The 15209-nt window shown below is 39.3% G+C and overlaps 1 protein-coding gene across 1 annotated transcript in view; it reads left to right on the top strand.

Annotated features, from left to right (window-relative positions):
* LOC122926153 (otogelin-like protein) overlaps nt 1-15209 on the top strand; it is a 105451-nt gene that overhangs the window by 63695 nt on the left and 26547 nt on the right. Inside the window, exons 13-37 of the mRNA XM_044277533.1 lie at nt 65-69; nt 763-866; nt 1061-1110; nt 1410-1564; nt 1658-1784; nt 1962-2136; nt 4030-4130; nt 4496-4717; nt 5168-5345; nt 6245-6322; nt 6436-6485; nt 6598-6742; nt 8468-8578; nt 8879-9020; nt 9829-9972; nt 10114-10251; nt 11240-11341; nt 11437-11544; nt 11758-11914; nt 12007-12033; nt 12131-12280; nt 12397-12672; nt 12760-12877; nt 13034-13113; nt 13203-13231. Of these exons, the coding sequence (XP_044133468.1) occupies nt 65-69; nt 763-866; nt 1061-1110; nt 1410-1564; nt 1658-1784; nt 1962-2136; nt 4030-4130; nt 4496-4717; nt 5168-5345; nt 6245-6322; nt 6436-6485; nt 6598-6742; nt 8468-8578; nt 8879-9020; nt 9829-9972; nt 10114-10251; nt 11240-11341; nt 11437-11544; nt 11758-11914; nt 12007-12033; nt 12131-12280; nt 12397-12672; nt 12760-12877; nt 13034-13113; nt 13203-13231 (2972 nt within the window). The remainder of the gene's footprint in view (nt 1-64; nt 70-762; nt 867-1060; nt 1111-1409; nt 1565-1657; nt 1785-1961; nt 2137-4029; nt 4131-4495; nt 4718-5167; nt 5346-6244; nt 6323-6435; nt 6486-6597; nt 6743-8467; nt 8579-8878; nt 9021-9828; nt 9973-10113; nt 10252-11239; nt 11342-11436; nt 11545-11757; nt 11915-12006; nt 12034-12130; nt 12281-12396; nt 12673-12759; nt 12878-13033; nt 13114-13202; nt 13232-15209) is intronic.

The following is a 15209-nucleotide window of genomic DNA, read 5'->3' as shown; positions in this document are numbered from 1 at the left end:
TGCAGCAACGTTTCAACCAAACGGTCTTTATCATTTGTACTTACCTCATTCTCTTGATAAATAGATGAGGTAAGTACAATTACATTTTTTTTAGCAACCACTAAAATGCTTTAATATTGATCTCAGATTCCGCAATCAGCGATAAATGTGGCATCTGAGTGGTTCAAAGATGGTGAGCGGTGCAATCGCCGTTCCCTGTCATTGCACCCGCTACTTACAAAAAAATGTGCTTAGGGACGAAGTAATTCGCCACATAGCGAATGTTTTTTGTAAAATTCTGTGAATTAATCTTTCATGTGGACTGTAAAATAACAGCTTCTGGGCAGCAGATTTTGTTGTGTAAACAGCACTCTGCTGCCCACAGAAAATTACAATATCCATTGCTTCTTCACATACAGTGGAGGAGATTGTTGTATGTAAATGCAGCTCTTCTTCTACAACAAGGAGCAAGCAATTACAGGGCCTTCCCGATAATCATATTCTCCATTAGGAAGTGTAAATCCAGCATACGTTCATGCTCTTAACTACCATTGTGTCTAACCATCATCAGTTTCAGAACTCAGGATCTGTTCCTCAATTATTTAGGCTCTCATCCTAATTGTAAAGGGAGTCTAATATTACACTGAAAAACAAGTAATACATTTGGTATCATACATTTTCTCATGCTATGTTCCACAACAGAGAAACCTAAGCCTACTCAGGAGGTGAATCCCACTGAACCAGAGACCCCAGTTCTGCCTGAGAAACCAGTGATCCCCTAAGAAAGAGGAACCTAGTCCAGCAGTTCCATCCGTGGGAGAATCTTGTACATTCAACCATGATTCTGTGTCTCATGGAGATAGTGTAAAACTCAACTGCGTTACTTGGTATGTTACTTCTCTCTATATGTACTGTATATCATCTCCAACAGTGTGTAACTCACATCCTTGTCCTTTATAGTCTCTTAACACCTTTAACTGCATGTATTTTGCCCTAAAATCATTTTCATTACCGGTCTTCTATGGTTCGTATTTGTGAAAATGTTATTATATTCAATTAAATCCATGTTTTGACTTTTTAGTACTTGCAATGATGGCTCACTGACCTGTGTGAAAAATCTGGACTGCCCAGGTAATTTTATTTCCTCTTCATCTCTTTGTTTCAGTCCTGTAAATCATTACTTTATTACTCAGAATACTCACTGGAATATATTTACTGTCCATATAATGCCTCATCATCCAGGACACAGCCAATATAGTCATTTTTGTGTCACCACTAGTTGACATTATTTCCTTCCAACAAATACCTTAGGTCCGTTGTATCTTTATGTGTGATTATAGGTTCTCTGTTTTACATAAATCCTCAGTCAAGTATAGTAAAGTTATAATAATTTTAAGGGTGTATGATATTCTGTGCATTCTGTATCTCAGGTGTCTGTTCAGTGACTGGTTTCCAGATGATTCGTACCTTTGATGGGACATTGTATGAAACGCCTGGAGATTGTAGTTACATTTTGGCTAAGACTGCAGCCTTCACAATCAGCTTGAATAATAAACCCTGTTCAGAGTTGGGTGGTAACAACTATGTAGGTATTCCATTACAATGGGGTACAAGAAAAGCCCCAAATTTTATTTTACATTTGTCTGGTACCGTAATCTTTTTTCCGCCTCTGTTGTAGAATAAAGATGCAGTTTGTATTGAATCTGTAGACATTTACATCCCATCGAAAGCCAGCATAAAACTCCTTAATGATGGAAAAATCTTGTCAGAAGGAGAAACCACAGCTCTCCCTTACTTCCTCATAGGTATGTAAATATAGCATTATGAAGATCATGCCACCATCAGATGAAGACCTCTTCTAGAGATAGATAAACCTCAGTTGTCATTTGCTTTCATCAGTCCATCAAACATCAAGCTTCATAATATTAATACCATTGCTTCAAATTTAAATTAAGATATTAATAATCTGTCTTTCTTTCTAGACACTATTACCGTCATAAGAAGTTCTTCCACCTTCCTGGATGTGGTGAGCCCACTGTTTAACCTGCAGTATGACCTTACTCTTAACCGCCTATATGTTATCCTTGATGCCAGCTACAAAAACCAAACCAGTGGCTTGTGTGGAACTTACAATGACAATCGTAACGATGATTTCAGGTAAGTTTGTTTCATTGTACCCCATAACTAATATCTTACTCTAATATGTATGGAAGATGACTCTGGGCAGGTGGGGTGGAGGCTAGCTTGTTCTACTTGAAGTGGCCCAATGGGTTTTTGGAAATGTATTTTCAAGACAATATTCCATGGGAAAATAGTATTAAAATTAGCTCATGTTAGCCAAAAAGAAGCACAACCCACCTGAAATATGTTTTGGGGTTCCTGCCTTTTAGTACTTACAGAGCATGGTACTGGTTGGCTGGATAAGATGCCTTAGACACAGCTTATGGGGAGGGTAGTGCTTCCCATTTATTCCTCAATTCTTTCTTTTGGTAGGGTTTAAAAAACATATAGGGGGTCATTTACAATCAGAAATATGCCTATATTTTTTATTAGACCGGCAGTGGATACGCCAAAGTTATATATGCATTTAAAACTACAGTCTTAATAAATGACTCCCTTAGTACTTAAATGAACACTCAAGGCAAACTGAAACACCTTGTTATGTTATGCCCAGAGTACTGCATGATGATATGGAGCATGACAAGGGAATTAGTTGAATCTCTGTCTCATGCACTGCCTCCTTATACCTTGTCCTACCCTAGAACACAGTGTACTGGTTTTGCCAGGAGTGTTCCTTCAAAGAAAGGTTTCAAGTTCCATTTCATGAAAAAACTAGATAGTAAGTGGCTCACCTATCAAACCGAAGATGGAGACGGCACACCCCACTGGCTCACCCTATGCTTGTACTACAATCAAACTAAAATATAAAAGCACGGGGGGCACTCAATATCTAGCCATATGGACAACTAACTCCTTTTATTATACATCATAAAACACCTGGCTTAAAAATGCAATAAATACAATGAATATGATACATATGATGCATGCAATAAATACTGGGATAAATACTAGGCTAAAATGCACTGCTATAATGTTGCTGCGACTAACTATATGTATATACAATAGTTTACTGGTATTCTTGCACTTAATCCAAGTCCTCCTCCTTTCATTTAATTTCCAAACTGTGTATACAGTCTGTATGTTCACTCATTAGCGATGTGTATACAGTCAATTTGCTGAATGCAAGAAATAAATGACAGCGTAAGTGTTAGTACTTTACCACTCTCCGCCCATGTTCGGTCTTATCCTTTCGAGATGGATTCTTTCTTTTGTGGCCTGCCAGGACCTACGCGGCGTCCCACGTGATCCATCCATTTCCTCGTGGCGTCCCACATGACGGGGCAGGTGGCAGAGCGTGTCTTCTAGTTCCTAAACGTCTTCACCGCTGCAATAGTAAATGTAATTGGTGTGCCGAACTTCTTAATTTCTGAATCTCCACACACTACGCCTATATTTGGGCCACACAGGTGGGGTCCAGGTTTTATTGAATGCATCATATTTATTGCATTTTTTAGCCAGGTGTTTTATGATGTATAATAAACGGATTTAGTTGTCCATATGGCCAGATATTGAGTGCCCCCTGTGCTTTTATATTTAAGTTCCATTTCATACTGTTCACAGCTAGTATGGGAGTTATTCTGAGCTTTGAGGTTAAAGAGTGATTCGGAGCTTTTAAGTTAAAGAGGCAATCCTATTAGCGATTGACAGCTATCTCTGTTTGCACAGCCGTAGAGGAAATCACTCCTTGACTTCATACCCAGAATGAGCAGGAATTTCAATGAAATAAAATACAAGTTTTGCTGAATCTTTTCCCACAAAACTATATATCAATCTGCTCAGATCCTCCTGCTCTTTAACATGCTGCCTTCAGCTCAGACAGTATTTTCAATGTGACAGGTTCCCTTTAAGATGGGAAGATTATTTAAATACAATAATATTTAAATACCTCTAAGCTTTTGGTAATTTTTTATTTTCCTTTGTGCATTGCAGGAGCTCAAATGATATCACTGAGACTGTATCCAGCTTCTTCAGCAAATCCTGGAAGACACAATCCCAGTGCTCAGAACATGCAAAACAGTTGGAAGACGAAGGTAACTGCAATATTATTGAGAATCAAATATTTTAAAGGGTCATCTACATTTTTCGTAGGTACAAAAAACTTCACAGTTGTAATTGGGATCTGTGTTACATGCATATCCTGTGAATGAGGGGATGTATCCAAATACCCTTGGTGGATCTGAAAGGATTCCTTCTTCTGTCTGGTCAAGCAAAAGTGGCCAAAATTATTCTATGAGTATATTTTGCCTTTGACCTACTGTAGATTTAGATCTCAGAGAACTTGATCTTGATGGACAGATGTCAAAAATCTTTGTCTTATTATAATAGTGTCCTGTCTTATTATAACTGAATGGTTGGCTTACATGAGGTTGACACATTTCTGTTTATTCTCTACCAGATAAAAAAATTACTGCTGATTTGATCTGTTCTGAAGCCTTGGAAAGCTCCATCTTTGAAGACTGCATTCTTCTTATTGACACCCACTCCTACAGGATCTCTTGTGCCAATAGTGTCTACTACAATAAACAGATTGGACTTTGTGCAGCTTTAGCAGACTATGCTTATCGCTGTGGCCGGGCAGGAATATTTGTTCCAGTTAGTTCTTCATTCTCAGACTGCAGTGAGTTTTATTGCTATTTTTGAAAAATCAACCAGTATTAATGCTTTCAGTGGAGAGATTGGAGGAGTGTTATTAGTACTATTACTCCAGTTTTCTGGCCATTAAAAAAATATGGCGTTTCTAAGCATTACAGCCCCCCCCCCCAAACTTTTATTATCCGAAACAGCATGTTGTATCTCAACACCTTATGTTGGTTAGTAACATGCAGCATACAGTTCAAACTACACTAGGAGCAAGCATGGATACCTTAGCAGTAACCCCAAGAAGGACTGATTAAGATAAGTGATTCAGGTTTGATTTGCGTTTTCCTCATGCATAATGTGAACTGGTATGTGGCTTTCTCCACAAGCACAGAAAGGAATCATCTCAATAGTCATGATGTCTGTCAATGTTTAGTCATAGACAAAAAATGCCTCCTAACCATCAATGTTTTTTTAATTACACTTTCAGCTCCGACTTGTGAAGGGGATATGACTTTAATTACAGATGATACCTTCTCACAACACGATTGTGCTGAATTCTCTACTACACACCTTATAAAAATTACATCTTCTATCCCACTGAATGAAGCTTGTGTCTGTCCTCCTGACCTCTACTATGATGCATCTCTGAATAGTTGTGTGTTGGGGTAAGGGCACTTTAATATTAGCCTTATATGAGAATGAGTCATGTTGTGCAATAATCATGATTAGAGATGAGTGAAGTTTTGAAAAATTTGATTCGGCAGCTTTGTCGAATTTTGACAAGAAATTCCATTCATTAATAAATAATTTGTCACGAATCTCTATGTTAAAACCCTATTCAGTCAATCAATGGGATCGTTTTTAACAGCTGCCTAGACAGAAGTGCACCTGTCTAATGGCCATTAAAAGCGGTAATACACTAGTGCAGTATGGCCTTTTGGGTTTAAAAGAAAATAATTATTCCCCTCATCCACTTGGCTCATCCAGAGGCAGTCCACCCCTCTCTTCAGTGGAAAAGACATGCCGAAACGACCTGCGCTGAGCGTGGTGATGTCCAAGCATAATCACGTGGTGAGTGACGTCATCACATCACTGCGTACTCCCAGCGTGATCAAGTGGTGATGTTATCACTGATGATGTCACCATGTGATCACTGGGAACACGCAATAACATCATGACACTCAGTGCAGGGCAGGTCTTTTCTACTCAAGAGAGGAGCGGACTGCCTCTGCCCAAGCTTGTTGATGAGGTGAGTATTTTTTTATGTTCTTTCTAAGACCACTGTAGCCAACATTTTAGGGAAAACGATTGGTTACCACGAAGCACAAGGAAATTTGGCTTTGTGACGAATTGAATTTTTCCTACACTTCGGATCAAATTCCTCTTTAGATGCTTCGATTCGCTCAACATTAATCATGATCTACTATTGAGAAGGGCAACTTGTTCTCACCAATGAATTGCAGAAACCCAACCACTAGCCCAACGCTTGACTGAACACATACTATTATATATTTATATACATCTGCATTATTTGTGACCATTCAAATATATTTCTCTCTTCCAGAGATTCATGTCCTTGTTACAACAATAACCATCTGTACAAGTTAGGCGAGACTATAACCCAGGCCGATGGACAAACATGGTAAGGAATATATTTACTGAATTATTCCAATTCTTTCACTAGACAGATAATGGTTATGGTCGGCATAAGAAAAATGGTTGAAATTCATATATCACTTGTGTTTTTCATTTTAGCCCTTGTGAGAGATTATTGCAATGTGGTGACCCAGAAATACCCCCAATAGGTGAGATTCCTGGAATCTTGATTTTGTATTTTAATAAGTAACTGATCTCATGATATATCATTATAAAAATGCTTTGCTGTGGAGGTAACTTGCTTGTTTTTCATTTTGACAGAGGTGGAAAAGTGCCCTGAGAATGAAATCTATTCAGATTGTTTAGCTGGCTTTGGAAAGTATTGTGAGCCCTCTTGTAGCAACTTGGCTATATTCGAAAACGGATGTATCCTTGAATGCGTTCCAGGATGTGTCTGTAAATCTGGGTAGGTAAAGTCAATACCCAAGATTTGTGGTCATGAATGATAGCTCCAGTAATATGAAACTAGAAGGCCCATTAAGAGATCTTAATGTAAAATTACGGAATATAGGTAACTGTCATGAAGAGTTAACCTCTTCGCGAACACAGGCTTTTTTTTTATTTTCTCTGGTTTTTTAAACACTGCCTTCTAAAAGCCATAACTTTTTTCTATGCACATTGCCATATGAAGCCTTGTTTTTGTACTTTCTTATGTCACTTTAATTAAACTTTAATATGATGTATTGGGAAGCTAGAAAAGAAAAAATCTAAATGAATCTGTTGCCAGCAAATTCCCTATCAAACTGATTACATAGACACATAGCTATAGTTCACCTGAATAAAATGTGTTTTTCCATTGTTGGTCCATTGTTGGTCAGTTTCTGAGTTATATATTTTCTTAATATGCAAATTAGACCTTTGGTGCAACAAGGGCATCACCATTGCTCTTGGCTCTTGTTGCACCACAGCTCCCCTCCTTTCTGTGGCCAACCCCTTCCTTATTGCTTTGTGACTGCCTGGCCCTGTCAATCAAAGCAGTCGGTGAGGGGCTGCCCACAGAATGGAGCTTCGGTGCAATTTGAGCAACGGTGACACCCTCAATGCACCAAATGCCTATTTTGCATATTAAGAACAAGTATCATAATTTGGGAATGGAGCCTCAAATCAAAAATAGAAAAGCAGCATTTTAACCAGGTAAACCACAGCTATGTGTCTATACAAACAGTTGGACAGGAAGGTTGCTGGTGACAGATTCCCTTTAACTTTACAATAAAAAAGACAGCACGATTACAGTCAGTACAATACCAAACTTTTATAAATAACTTTTATATTCTTCGGCCTAAGTGCTGTGTAAAGCTCCTCTTTAGTTTTATTAATAACATTTACTATAGGTCTATGTGTGACTTTTTGATAATATTTAATATTTTTGATAATATCTCTTGAAAATGAGAGCTACACTGTGATTGGGTGCTATCAACAACAAAGACAGTTTTACTTTTAGACAGTTTCATAACTCTGATCCAAAGTTCCTATTAAGCCCTGCATGAGGCAGGACCTAATAGAAGCTTAACAACAGCAGGCCTGGGAGCTTTCACCATTCTCACAGCTACTATAGTAACTGAAGGAAAATCAATGGTGATTTTTAAGTCACCCTTCATTTGAATTCACAATCAAGAATATGTATATTATTAATGGGTTGTTACCTTAGGAAAGTCAGTATCTATTAGTCTTAATATGGCATGTGGAAGTGGAAGGTCCATTGCTTAAGACCCCTCTCTGTTAGTCACAAGTGAGGAGCCAAGACTTACAGCAGGTTCCATTATCAGGGAGTCTATGCAACCATGCATTAAATGGTCACCTATTTATTTGAATGGTAGGTATGTGAAACCAGATATCTCCTGCAGTGGTCACAAATATGCAGCCACCTTCAGCTTTTCACTGGAATAACAGCCAATCACTGGGGGTTTTAGATGCTAGATGTACACCAATCAACTAATCATCAGATAAGAAAAGAGGTTGTCCAGATAGATGGAAGAACTCCTTTTAGGGATAGAAAAAGGGATTAGAGTATTATTCAATGTGAATATGTCGCTTAGTATAAACTAAACTGTATAATCTGCTGAAGGTTTAAGCTGTTGGAGGATACAGGAATGCATAAAATGTGCTATGCTAAACTTTGCAATTATTTTAGTCTTCTGAGGAGCAGTGATGGAAGTTGCATACCACTAAATGAATGCCCTTGTGTCCATGGAGATGAGTTGTTTCAACCAGGAGAGACACTGGCCCAGGACTGTAACACTTGGTAAGCCTCTTGCGGTGTTGACACTTGTTGTCTATGACTAACACATATTAGACATATTAAACACATTTATTACTATTTCTATATCTAACCCTGGCAAATGTTACTGTACATTTTTGTTAAAAAATTATTCGCTGCTATATTTGCATATTTATTCGATTGCCTTACATACCTTCCTTTGGATTTTAAAATTGGTCCTAAATTAAAAAATGACCATAAATTAAATTCCATAAAAATAATTTGATTTAATAAAATACTAAACAAATTATCAAAAAATCCATGTTTACTTTATTTTTATTACAGCACATGTGAAAATGGAAAGTTCTCATGTACCAATAACCAATGTAACAAAGTGTGTAATGCTTACGGTGGATCACAATTCTTCCTTTTCGACAATGTCTGGAAAACTTTTACCACAGGAAAATGTGCAATTGTGCTAGTTGAGGTTAGTTGTAAAAATTGGGATTTTATATCTGTAAATAGACTGAAAATAATATTTCCTGAAGTATTTTACATATAGAACAATATTCATAATGTCCCTCTCTACAGTAAACTATAAGAATATTAGTCACCCAGAGGTTTTGTGAGATTATAAAAGCATGAAGCTACATGTTATTACAGATTGAGTGGAACCACTGTGCCTAAAAATTAACATCAGGAACCCTAAGGCATAAGGGGAAATAGACTTGGGACTAGTTCAGACTTGGATAATAACTTCAGGAACCCAAACCCTTAGAGATATGGACTTGGATAACTTCAGGAACCCAAGCACACAAGTAGTAGCAAGCAGACATGGTAATAACTTCAGAAACCCAGAAACACTTTCCAGGAACATACAGATACAAGGCAAACCTTTAGGGGCAGGCTTTAGACTTCTGAAGCAAACATTGTTGCGCAGAACCAGACATTGCTGAACAGCTATGGTCTGGCGACACACTTCAGACAGAACGTACTCCAAACAGGCAGAACTCAGGAACTAAATAGCAGAACTAATAAGCACATAATGGACAACAGGTACAGATTCAGACAGATTCAGGCACAGACTGGTGAATTAACCCCAGAACCAGTATGGAGAGAGCACACATCACAACAGAACTATTCACACTCACAAGTAAACAGCGGCCAGTATGCACGGAACAGAGGCGGATGTGCACTGCCACACAGACATATGGTCCTAGGAACAGTGGCACACAATGAACGGGCAAGTAACACAAATTCAAATATCTATATTTTTCAATTATTTTCCCTTCTAGTCTCGTGAAGGTGAAAGCCCATTCTTCAAGGTTATAATGAAGAATGATCCAAATGCAGACATGGGAGGAGCTCTACTTAAGAAGACTATCTACATCACATTTGAAGGAGCAAGTGTAGTGCTGAGTGAATTTGACACCACAGTGGTAAGACTTGTACAAAGCTGTGCAGTAAACAACTTCGTCTTGAAGGGCTGAAAGGACTTTAAATGTATTTTATTTATTGTAGAGATTGGTGTCATCAGATCTTTGAAATTACATAGTTTTTTGGATGTCTTATATTTGCAGGCATATGAACTAGGCAGTAGGACTCAATTAAGAACTTACAGATCTGGATTCTATGTGGTGGTCACTTTCCTGGAGGGTCTTGCTGTGTACTATGACCAACATCTAGATGTTATCATTCAACTGGAACCAAAACTACAGGTATGTTACGACTAACTTGGATTTAAAAACGAAGGGGGTCATTTATATATTATAGATTAGGTGTATTTCAGGCATAGATGGAGGCACAACGGTTAGTTACGCCTCAATCTACAACTTCTTTCCACTCGCACCAGGTCTGAAAAGGGGCTGTGGCAGGGTCAGGAAGGGGCTTGACCAGCTTCCCTGACAAAATAATCTTCATTTATGCAGTTTTCTGGTGTAAATGAAGCCAGAAATCTACAGCCGTTCTGAGCTTTTGTAGATTTCTGGTTAGGGGAAAGGAGGAGGATGTACCTAATTTATGACAAGGCATGCACCTCGTCATGAATTAGGAGCATCCTCTGGCAGTGCAGGGGATATCAATACTGGCACAGAAAGTGCCAGTCTTGATAAATCTCCCCCATTGAATGTGAACGCTATGAAGCGACAGTACCACCACTATTCTGTATATGGGATGCAACAAATTGTTTAAAAGGAATCTGTCACCACAGTTCTGGACTATTAGCTGCAGTAATACATAGCAGTAGTACTACACATAAGGAGACCAGATCGACATTTTTTATTTTCCTACTGCAACCATTCCCCCATTGTTAGCACTGAATGCTGTGCTGAAATTAACAGCTTGGACTATGACAATGCATTTTAGTGCAGCTTTAAACTATTGATTTTCCCTGAAATGGCAGTAAAAATAAAAAAATCATACTTACCTCATCCATTTCAGCATGAAGAGGCCACTGAAGCCATCTTACTTGAAGATCCTCCACGAAATCTCATGCGCAGTGATGCATGACGTCACCACACTGGCCAACATGTCATGTGATGTCACCTTGCACTGTGCGAGATTTTGTGGTGGATCTTCAAGCAATTTCGTCACAAAGCGTGTTTTATTGTAAAATGCGCTAAAGCAGCAGAATTGAATTTTTAAGAACTTTGCTTATGTGTAGTCATAGACCATTGAGGATAGTTAACTTCTTTTGTTTGGATACAGGGCAAAGTTCAAGGTATGTGCGGTGATGCTGATGGAACCACCACTAGTGAGATATCCATTAGTAATATGGCTCAATATGCCTCTCAGTTCCTGTATGATGAGGTAGGTGACCATTCACACACATACATACTCACACAAACACACACTCTCACATACATACACATTTTTTTAATACAATTTTTTTCATTTTTGAACAGTGTCCTGAAGTGCCACCTCCTCCTCCTGTTACTGATAATCACAAGGCATTTGTGGAGAAACGATGCAGCCTTCTTAGGAGTGATGAGTTTTCTGAATGCAACACATTGGTAGGACTTGTTCTTCACTACTATATTTGTGTTTGTAAATGTAATTTTTTAGGTATTCTTTTTATTACTAACCTTCAACAGAAATAAAGGTTGACAGCCTTGGTAGCCATGTAAAGTGAATGGTACTAAGGCTTTTTGTCATTTTAGAGAACAACTTACATAAGGTATAAAATACTGTAAAAATGTACTGAGTACAAATTGTTTTCCTAAAAGGTGAATGTGGAGCCTTACTACGTGGCTTGTGTTGAGGAAACCGAGGCCTGCACAGAGGGGGAAAGCTGTCTTTGTTTCTGCACTGCCTTGGCAGCTTATGCCCGTGCCTGTTGCCGCAAGGGTATCACCATTGAATGGAGAAGTCCTGACACATGCCGTAAGTCTTTTTTTTTCTTCAAAAAGTTGTATTATTGTGTTGCCTCTAAAGTTTTATTGATTACTTAAATGGTCTATTCTGTTTTGTTTCAGCATCTCCTTGTGAATATTACAACAGAGGTAAGATATAGCTTTTTACTGACTACCAGAACTGAATGATCTTAAATAGTGTATTAAAGATGACGTCTACTAATAATTGGAAACTTTTTGTCTTAAGGTGCTGGAGAAGGTCCATACCGCTTGGTAATGATGAACGGCAAAAACTTAGTGTCTCATAACAAGACAGTGTCACTGGAAGATGATACTCCTGGCAACTTGAAGGCTAGCTTCATGGTCACTCCAAGCCTTTATGTGGACCAACATAAGAGTATGTGAAAAATGTTTTCACAAATGTCATGTGACCTCAATGCTCAACCAACCCACAGAATATTTAATGTACAGCTTGAGTAATTAACATTGACTCCTTTTTGTTTCTTTATGTAGATGGGAGAAGGTTGATCTCCTTGGAGTCTGCACAACACCAGAACTACTTTATTGTACAGAATGATGATGGAAGTCTAAGCCTGATGAAGTGGCAACCAAGTGTAGAATTCCGTAGAAAAGCTACTTTTGTTTTGAGACCAAGTCGCTGGGTGAACGGATTCAATGCTCTGGAATCCTATTTATCACGAGGACTTTATCTTTCCAACAGTGGCGAAGGTCTAGTAATGTCGAAAGTGAAATCAGCAAATATGCTGCAGATGAGCTTCAAACTTATCGGTAAGACCTTCTGTCCCAATTCGAATATATGCACTTAAATGTTATTTCACGAAATTTAAGACCTAAACACTGCCTATTAATTTTCAGAGGAAAGCTTTGGCTTGCCATCTTTCTCTATATGTACCTGGAAATACAAAGCATGTGGAAATCCATGTATTCCAACATGTCAGGATCCTATTGGTACAAAGTGCACATTGACTCTCAAGTAAGTTACACTAAACATAAACCATAAACCATGTTTTAGAGCAGGCCCATTAGGAAAGTTCCTGATAAAAAAAATCTTGTAGTTTATCATGTTATATACTATATTTTAGTATGTATATAACATCTATTAAACTGTTATATTTTGCACATTTCTTAGGGTTGAAGGTTGCTACCCCATGTGTGCCCCAGGAATGGTCTTTGATGAAATTACTCATCGTTGTGTACAGTTTGAGGATTGTAAGTTTTTATGTGTCAACTTTTCCTTACAAAACATTGGTGTACATGGGTATCTATGGGTTTATTAACCTTGAATTATTTTTTCCTAGGTGTCACTCCGACTGTTGAGCCCCCTGTGGTAAAATATCACATTTATTTATATTTTAATAAAACTATTGTTAAGGAGGATAGCCAATGTATATGCCTCTACACTGATGAATTACACTTCACTTCTCATATCTGCGTGTAGGCTAGGACAAAGTCAGCAGGGCTCATGCACATGAACATATTTTCTTTCCATGTCCGTTCTGTTTTTTTTGCGGACCGTATACGGAACCATTCATTTCTATGGGTCCGCAAAAAAACAGAAGGTACTCGGTATGTATTCCATGTCCGTATGTCTGTATTTCTGTTCCGCAAAAAAATAGAACATGTCCTATTATTGTTCGCATTACGGACACGGACGGTACTGTTCTTCTAGAGGCCAGCTGTTCCTCGCCGCAAAGTACGGAATGCACACGGGCATCATCCCTATTTTTTGTAGATCCGTTTTTTGCAGACCGCAAAATACATACGATCATGTGCATGAGCCCTAACCCATTTCCTCCAGATTATCAGGGGTCCGACACACTGCACCCCCGCCGATCAGCTGTTTGAAGGGAAGGCAGCGCAATGAGAGCTGTTTTCTCTGCTCTGTTCACCTGCTCACCGCACCATTTTCAGTGATGAGCAGGAAAAAAGAGCAGAGAAGGCAGCACTCATACGAAGAAAAAAAGCAGACAACCGCTTTAAAGACACACTTACAAAACATACAGGATAATACAGCCCCACATATGTACCTCTTACATCTAGTGATGTCTACACTCTGATGTAAATATTCTCTTTCCTCATCTTCTCCATTCAGACCAGATCACCATGATGATTTCTTTCAGCCATCTCTTCTCTCTGCAGAGTTTTTCATCATTCTTTTTCATCATCCTCTCACCTTCTGAACACCCCATCCTGCCATCCCTAATACTGTGCCCGTTGTACTCCCCAATACTATATTGCCAAAACAGTTACCCTGAAAATACTGGTACCACACAGATAGTGTGCCAGTACAAAAAATACCCCCTTACATTTTAGATCAGACCCCCATATCAAACCTCATTTGATACCCCCCATCTCAGATCAGACCTTCTTTAGACCTCTATGTCAGACCCCAAAACAGACCACCATTAGACCTCCATGTCAGAAACCTCCATCTCAGACCAAACCCCCCATTTACCAGACCTCAGACTAGACCCCATCAGACCTCTCAGACCCCCCATATCAGACCTCAGACCAGACCTCAGAGCCCTATATCAGACTCCCATTAGACCTCCAGAAACCTATATCAGACCCCAATCAGACCTCCAGACCCCCCATTTCAGACCTCAGACCCCCCAATCAGACCCCGAGACCCCCATATCAGACCTCAAATCAGACTTAAAAATAAATTAATTAATTTACCTCTACTGCTCCACTGCCACTCTCCAGGTCCTGTGGTCTCCCAGGTTCTCTTCCCAGGGCCCGCGCTGCAGTCAACTGACCTTCTGCAGCATCAGGTAATCATGCGCCCTGTACGTCCTGATGCTACAGGCAGCCAGGACACAGCAGCGTGAGACCTGAGAAGAGCAAGCAGGAGGAGGGGTAAGTACAGCACTCACAGCACTTCTCTCCCTGCCTCCTGCATACTAGTGAGCGCTTCCATAATAGAAGCGCTTACTAGTGTTCTCTTTATAAGATGCAGTGCATCTTATAAAAGGAAAAAGTACAGTGCCACTGCTGGCAAAGGGGGCATTGGTCACAGGCTGTGCCGATGCCGCCCGAGGCGAGATTCTCATCTCGCCTGATAGCAAAAGCGGGCCTGGTGAGGGCGTACCCCAACCCTTTCAGGATACTGTGTTAATCTAATGGCAGTTTTCTGGCCAATAACTTAACACTCATTGCAGCTGTCATAATGCAAACACACCCTGCTTTTTAGAAAGGATGTGTCTGTGTGCCTCCAACAGGAGGGTACAAAATACACATTTTAAAATTAACATCGGTATCTGCCCTTTGTCTTTACTGGTTTTTATGCACCGTGCCTTATATGT

Source organism: Bufo gargarizans, chromosome 2 (assembly GCF_014858855.1).
Source record: "Bufo gargarizans isolate SCDJY-AF-19 chromosome 2, ASM1485885v1, whole genome shotgun sequence".
NCBI lineage: Eukaryota > Metazoa > Chordata > Amphibia > Anura > Bufonidae > Bufo > Bufo gargarizans.
This window is presented reverse-complemented; position numbering and strand designations above follow the sequence as displayed.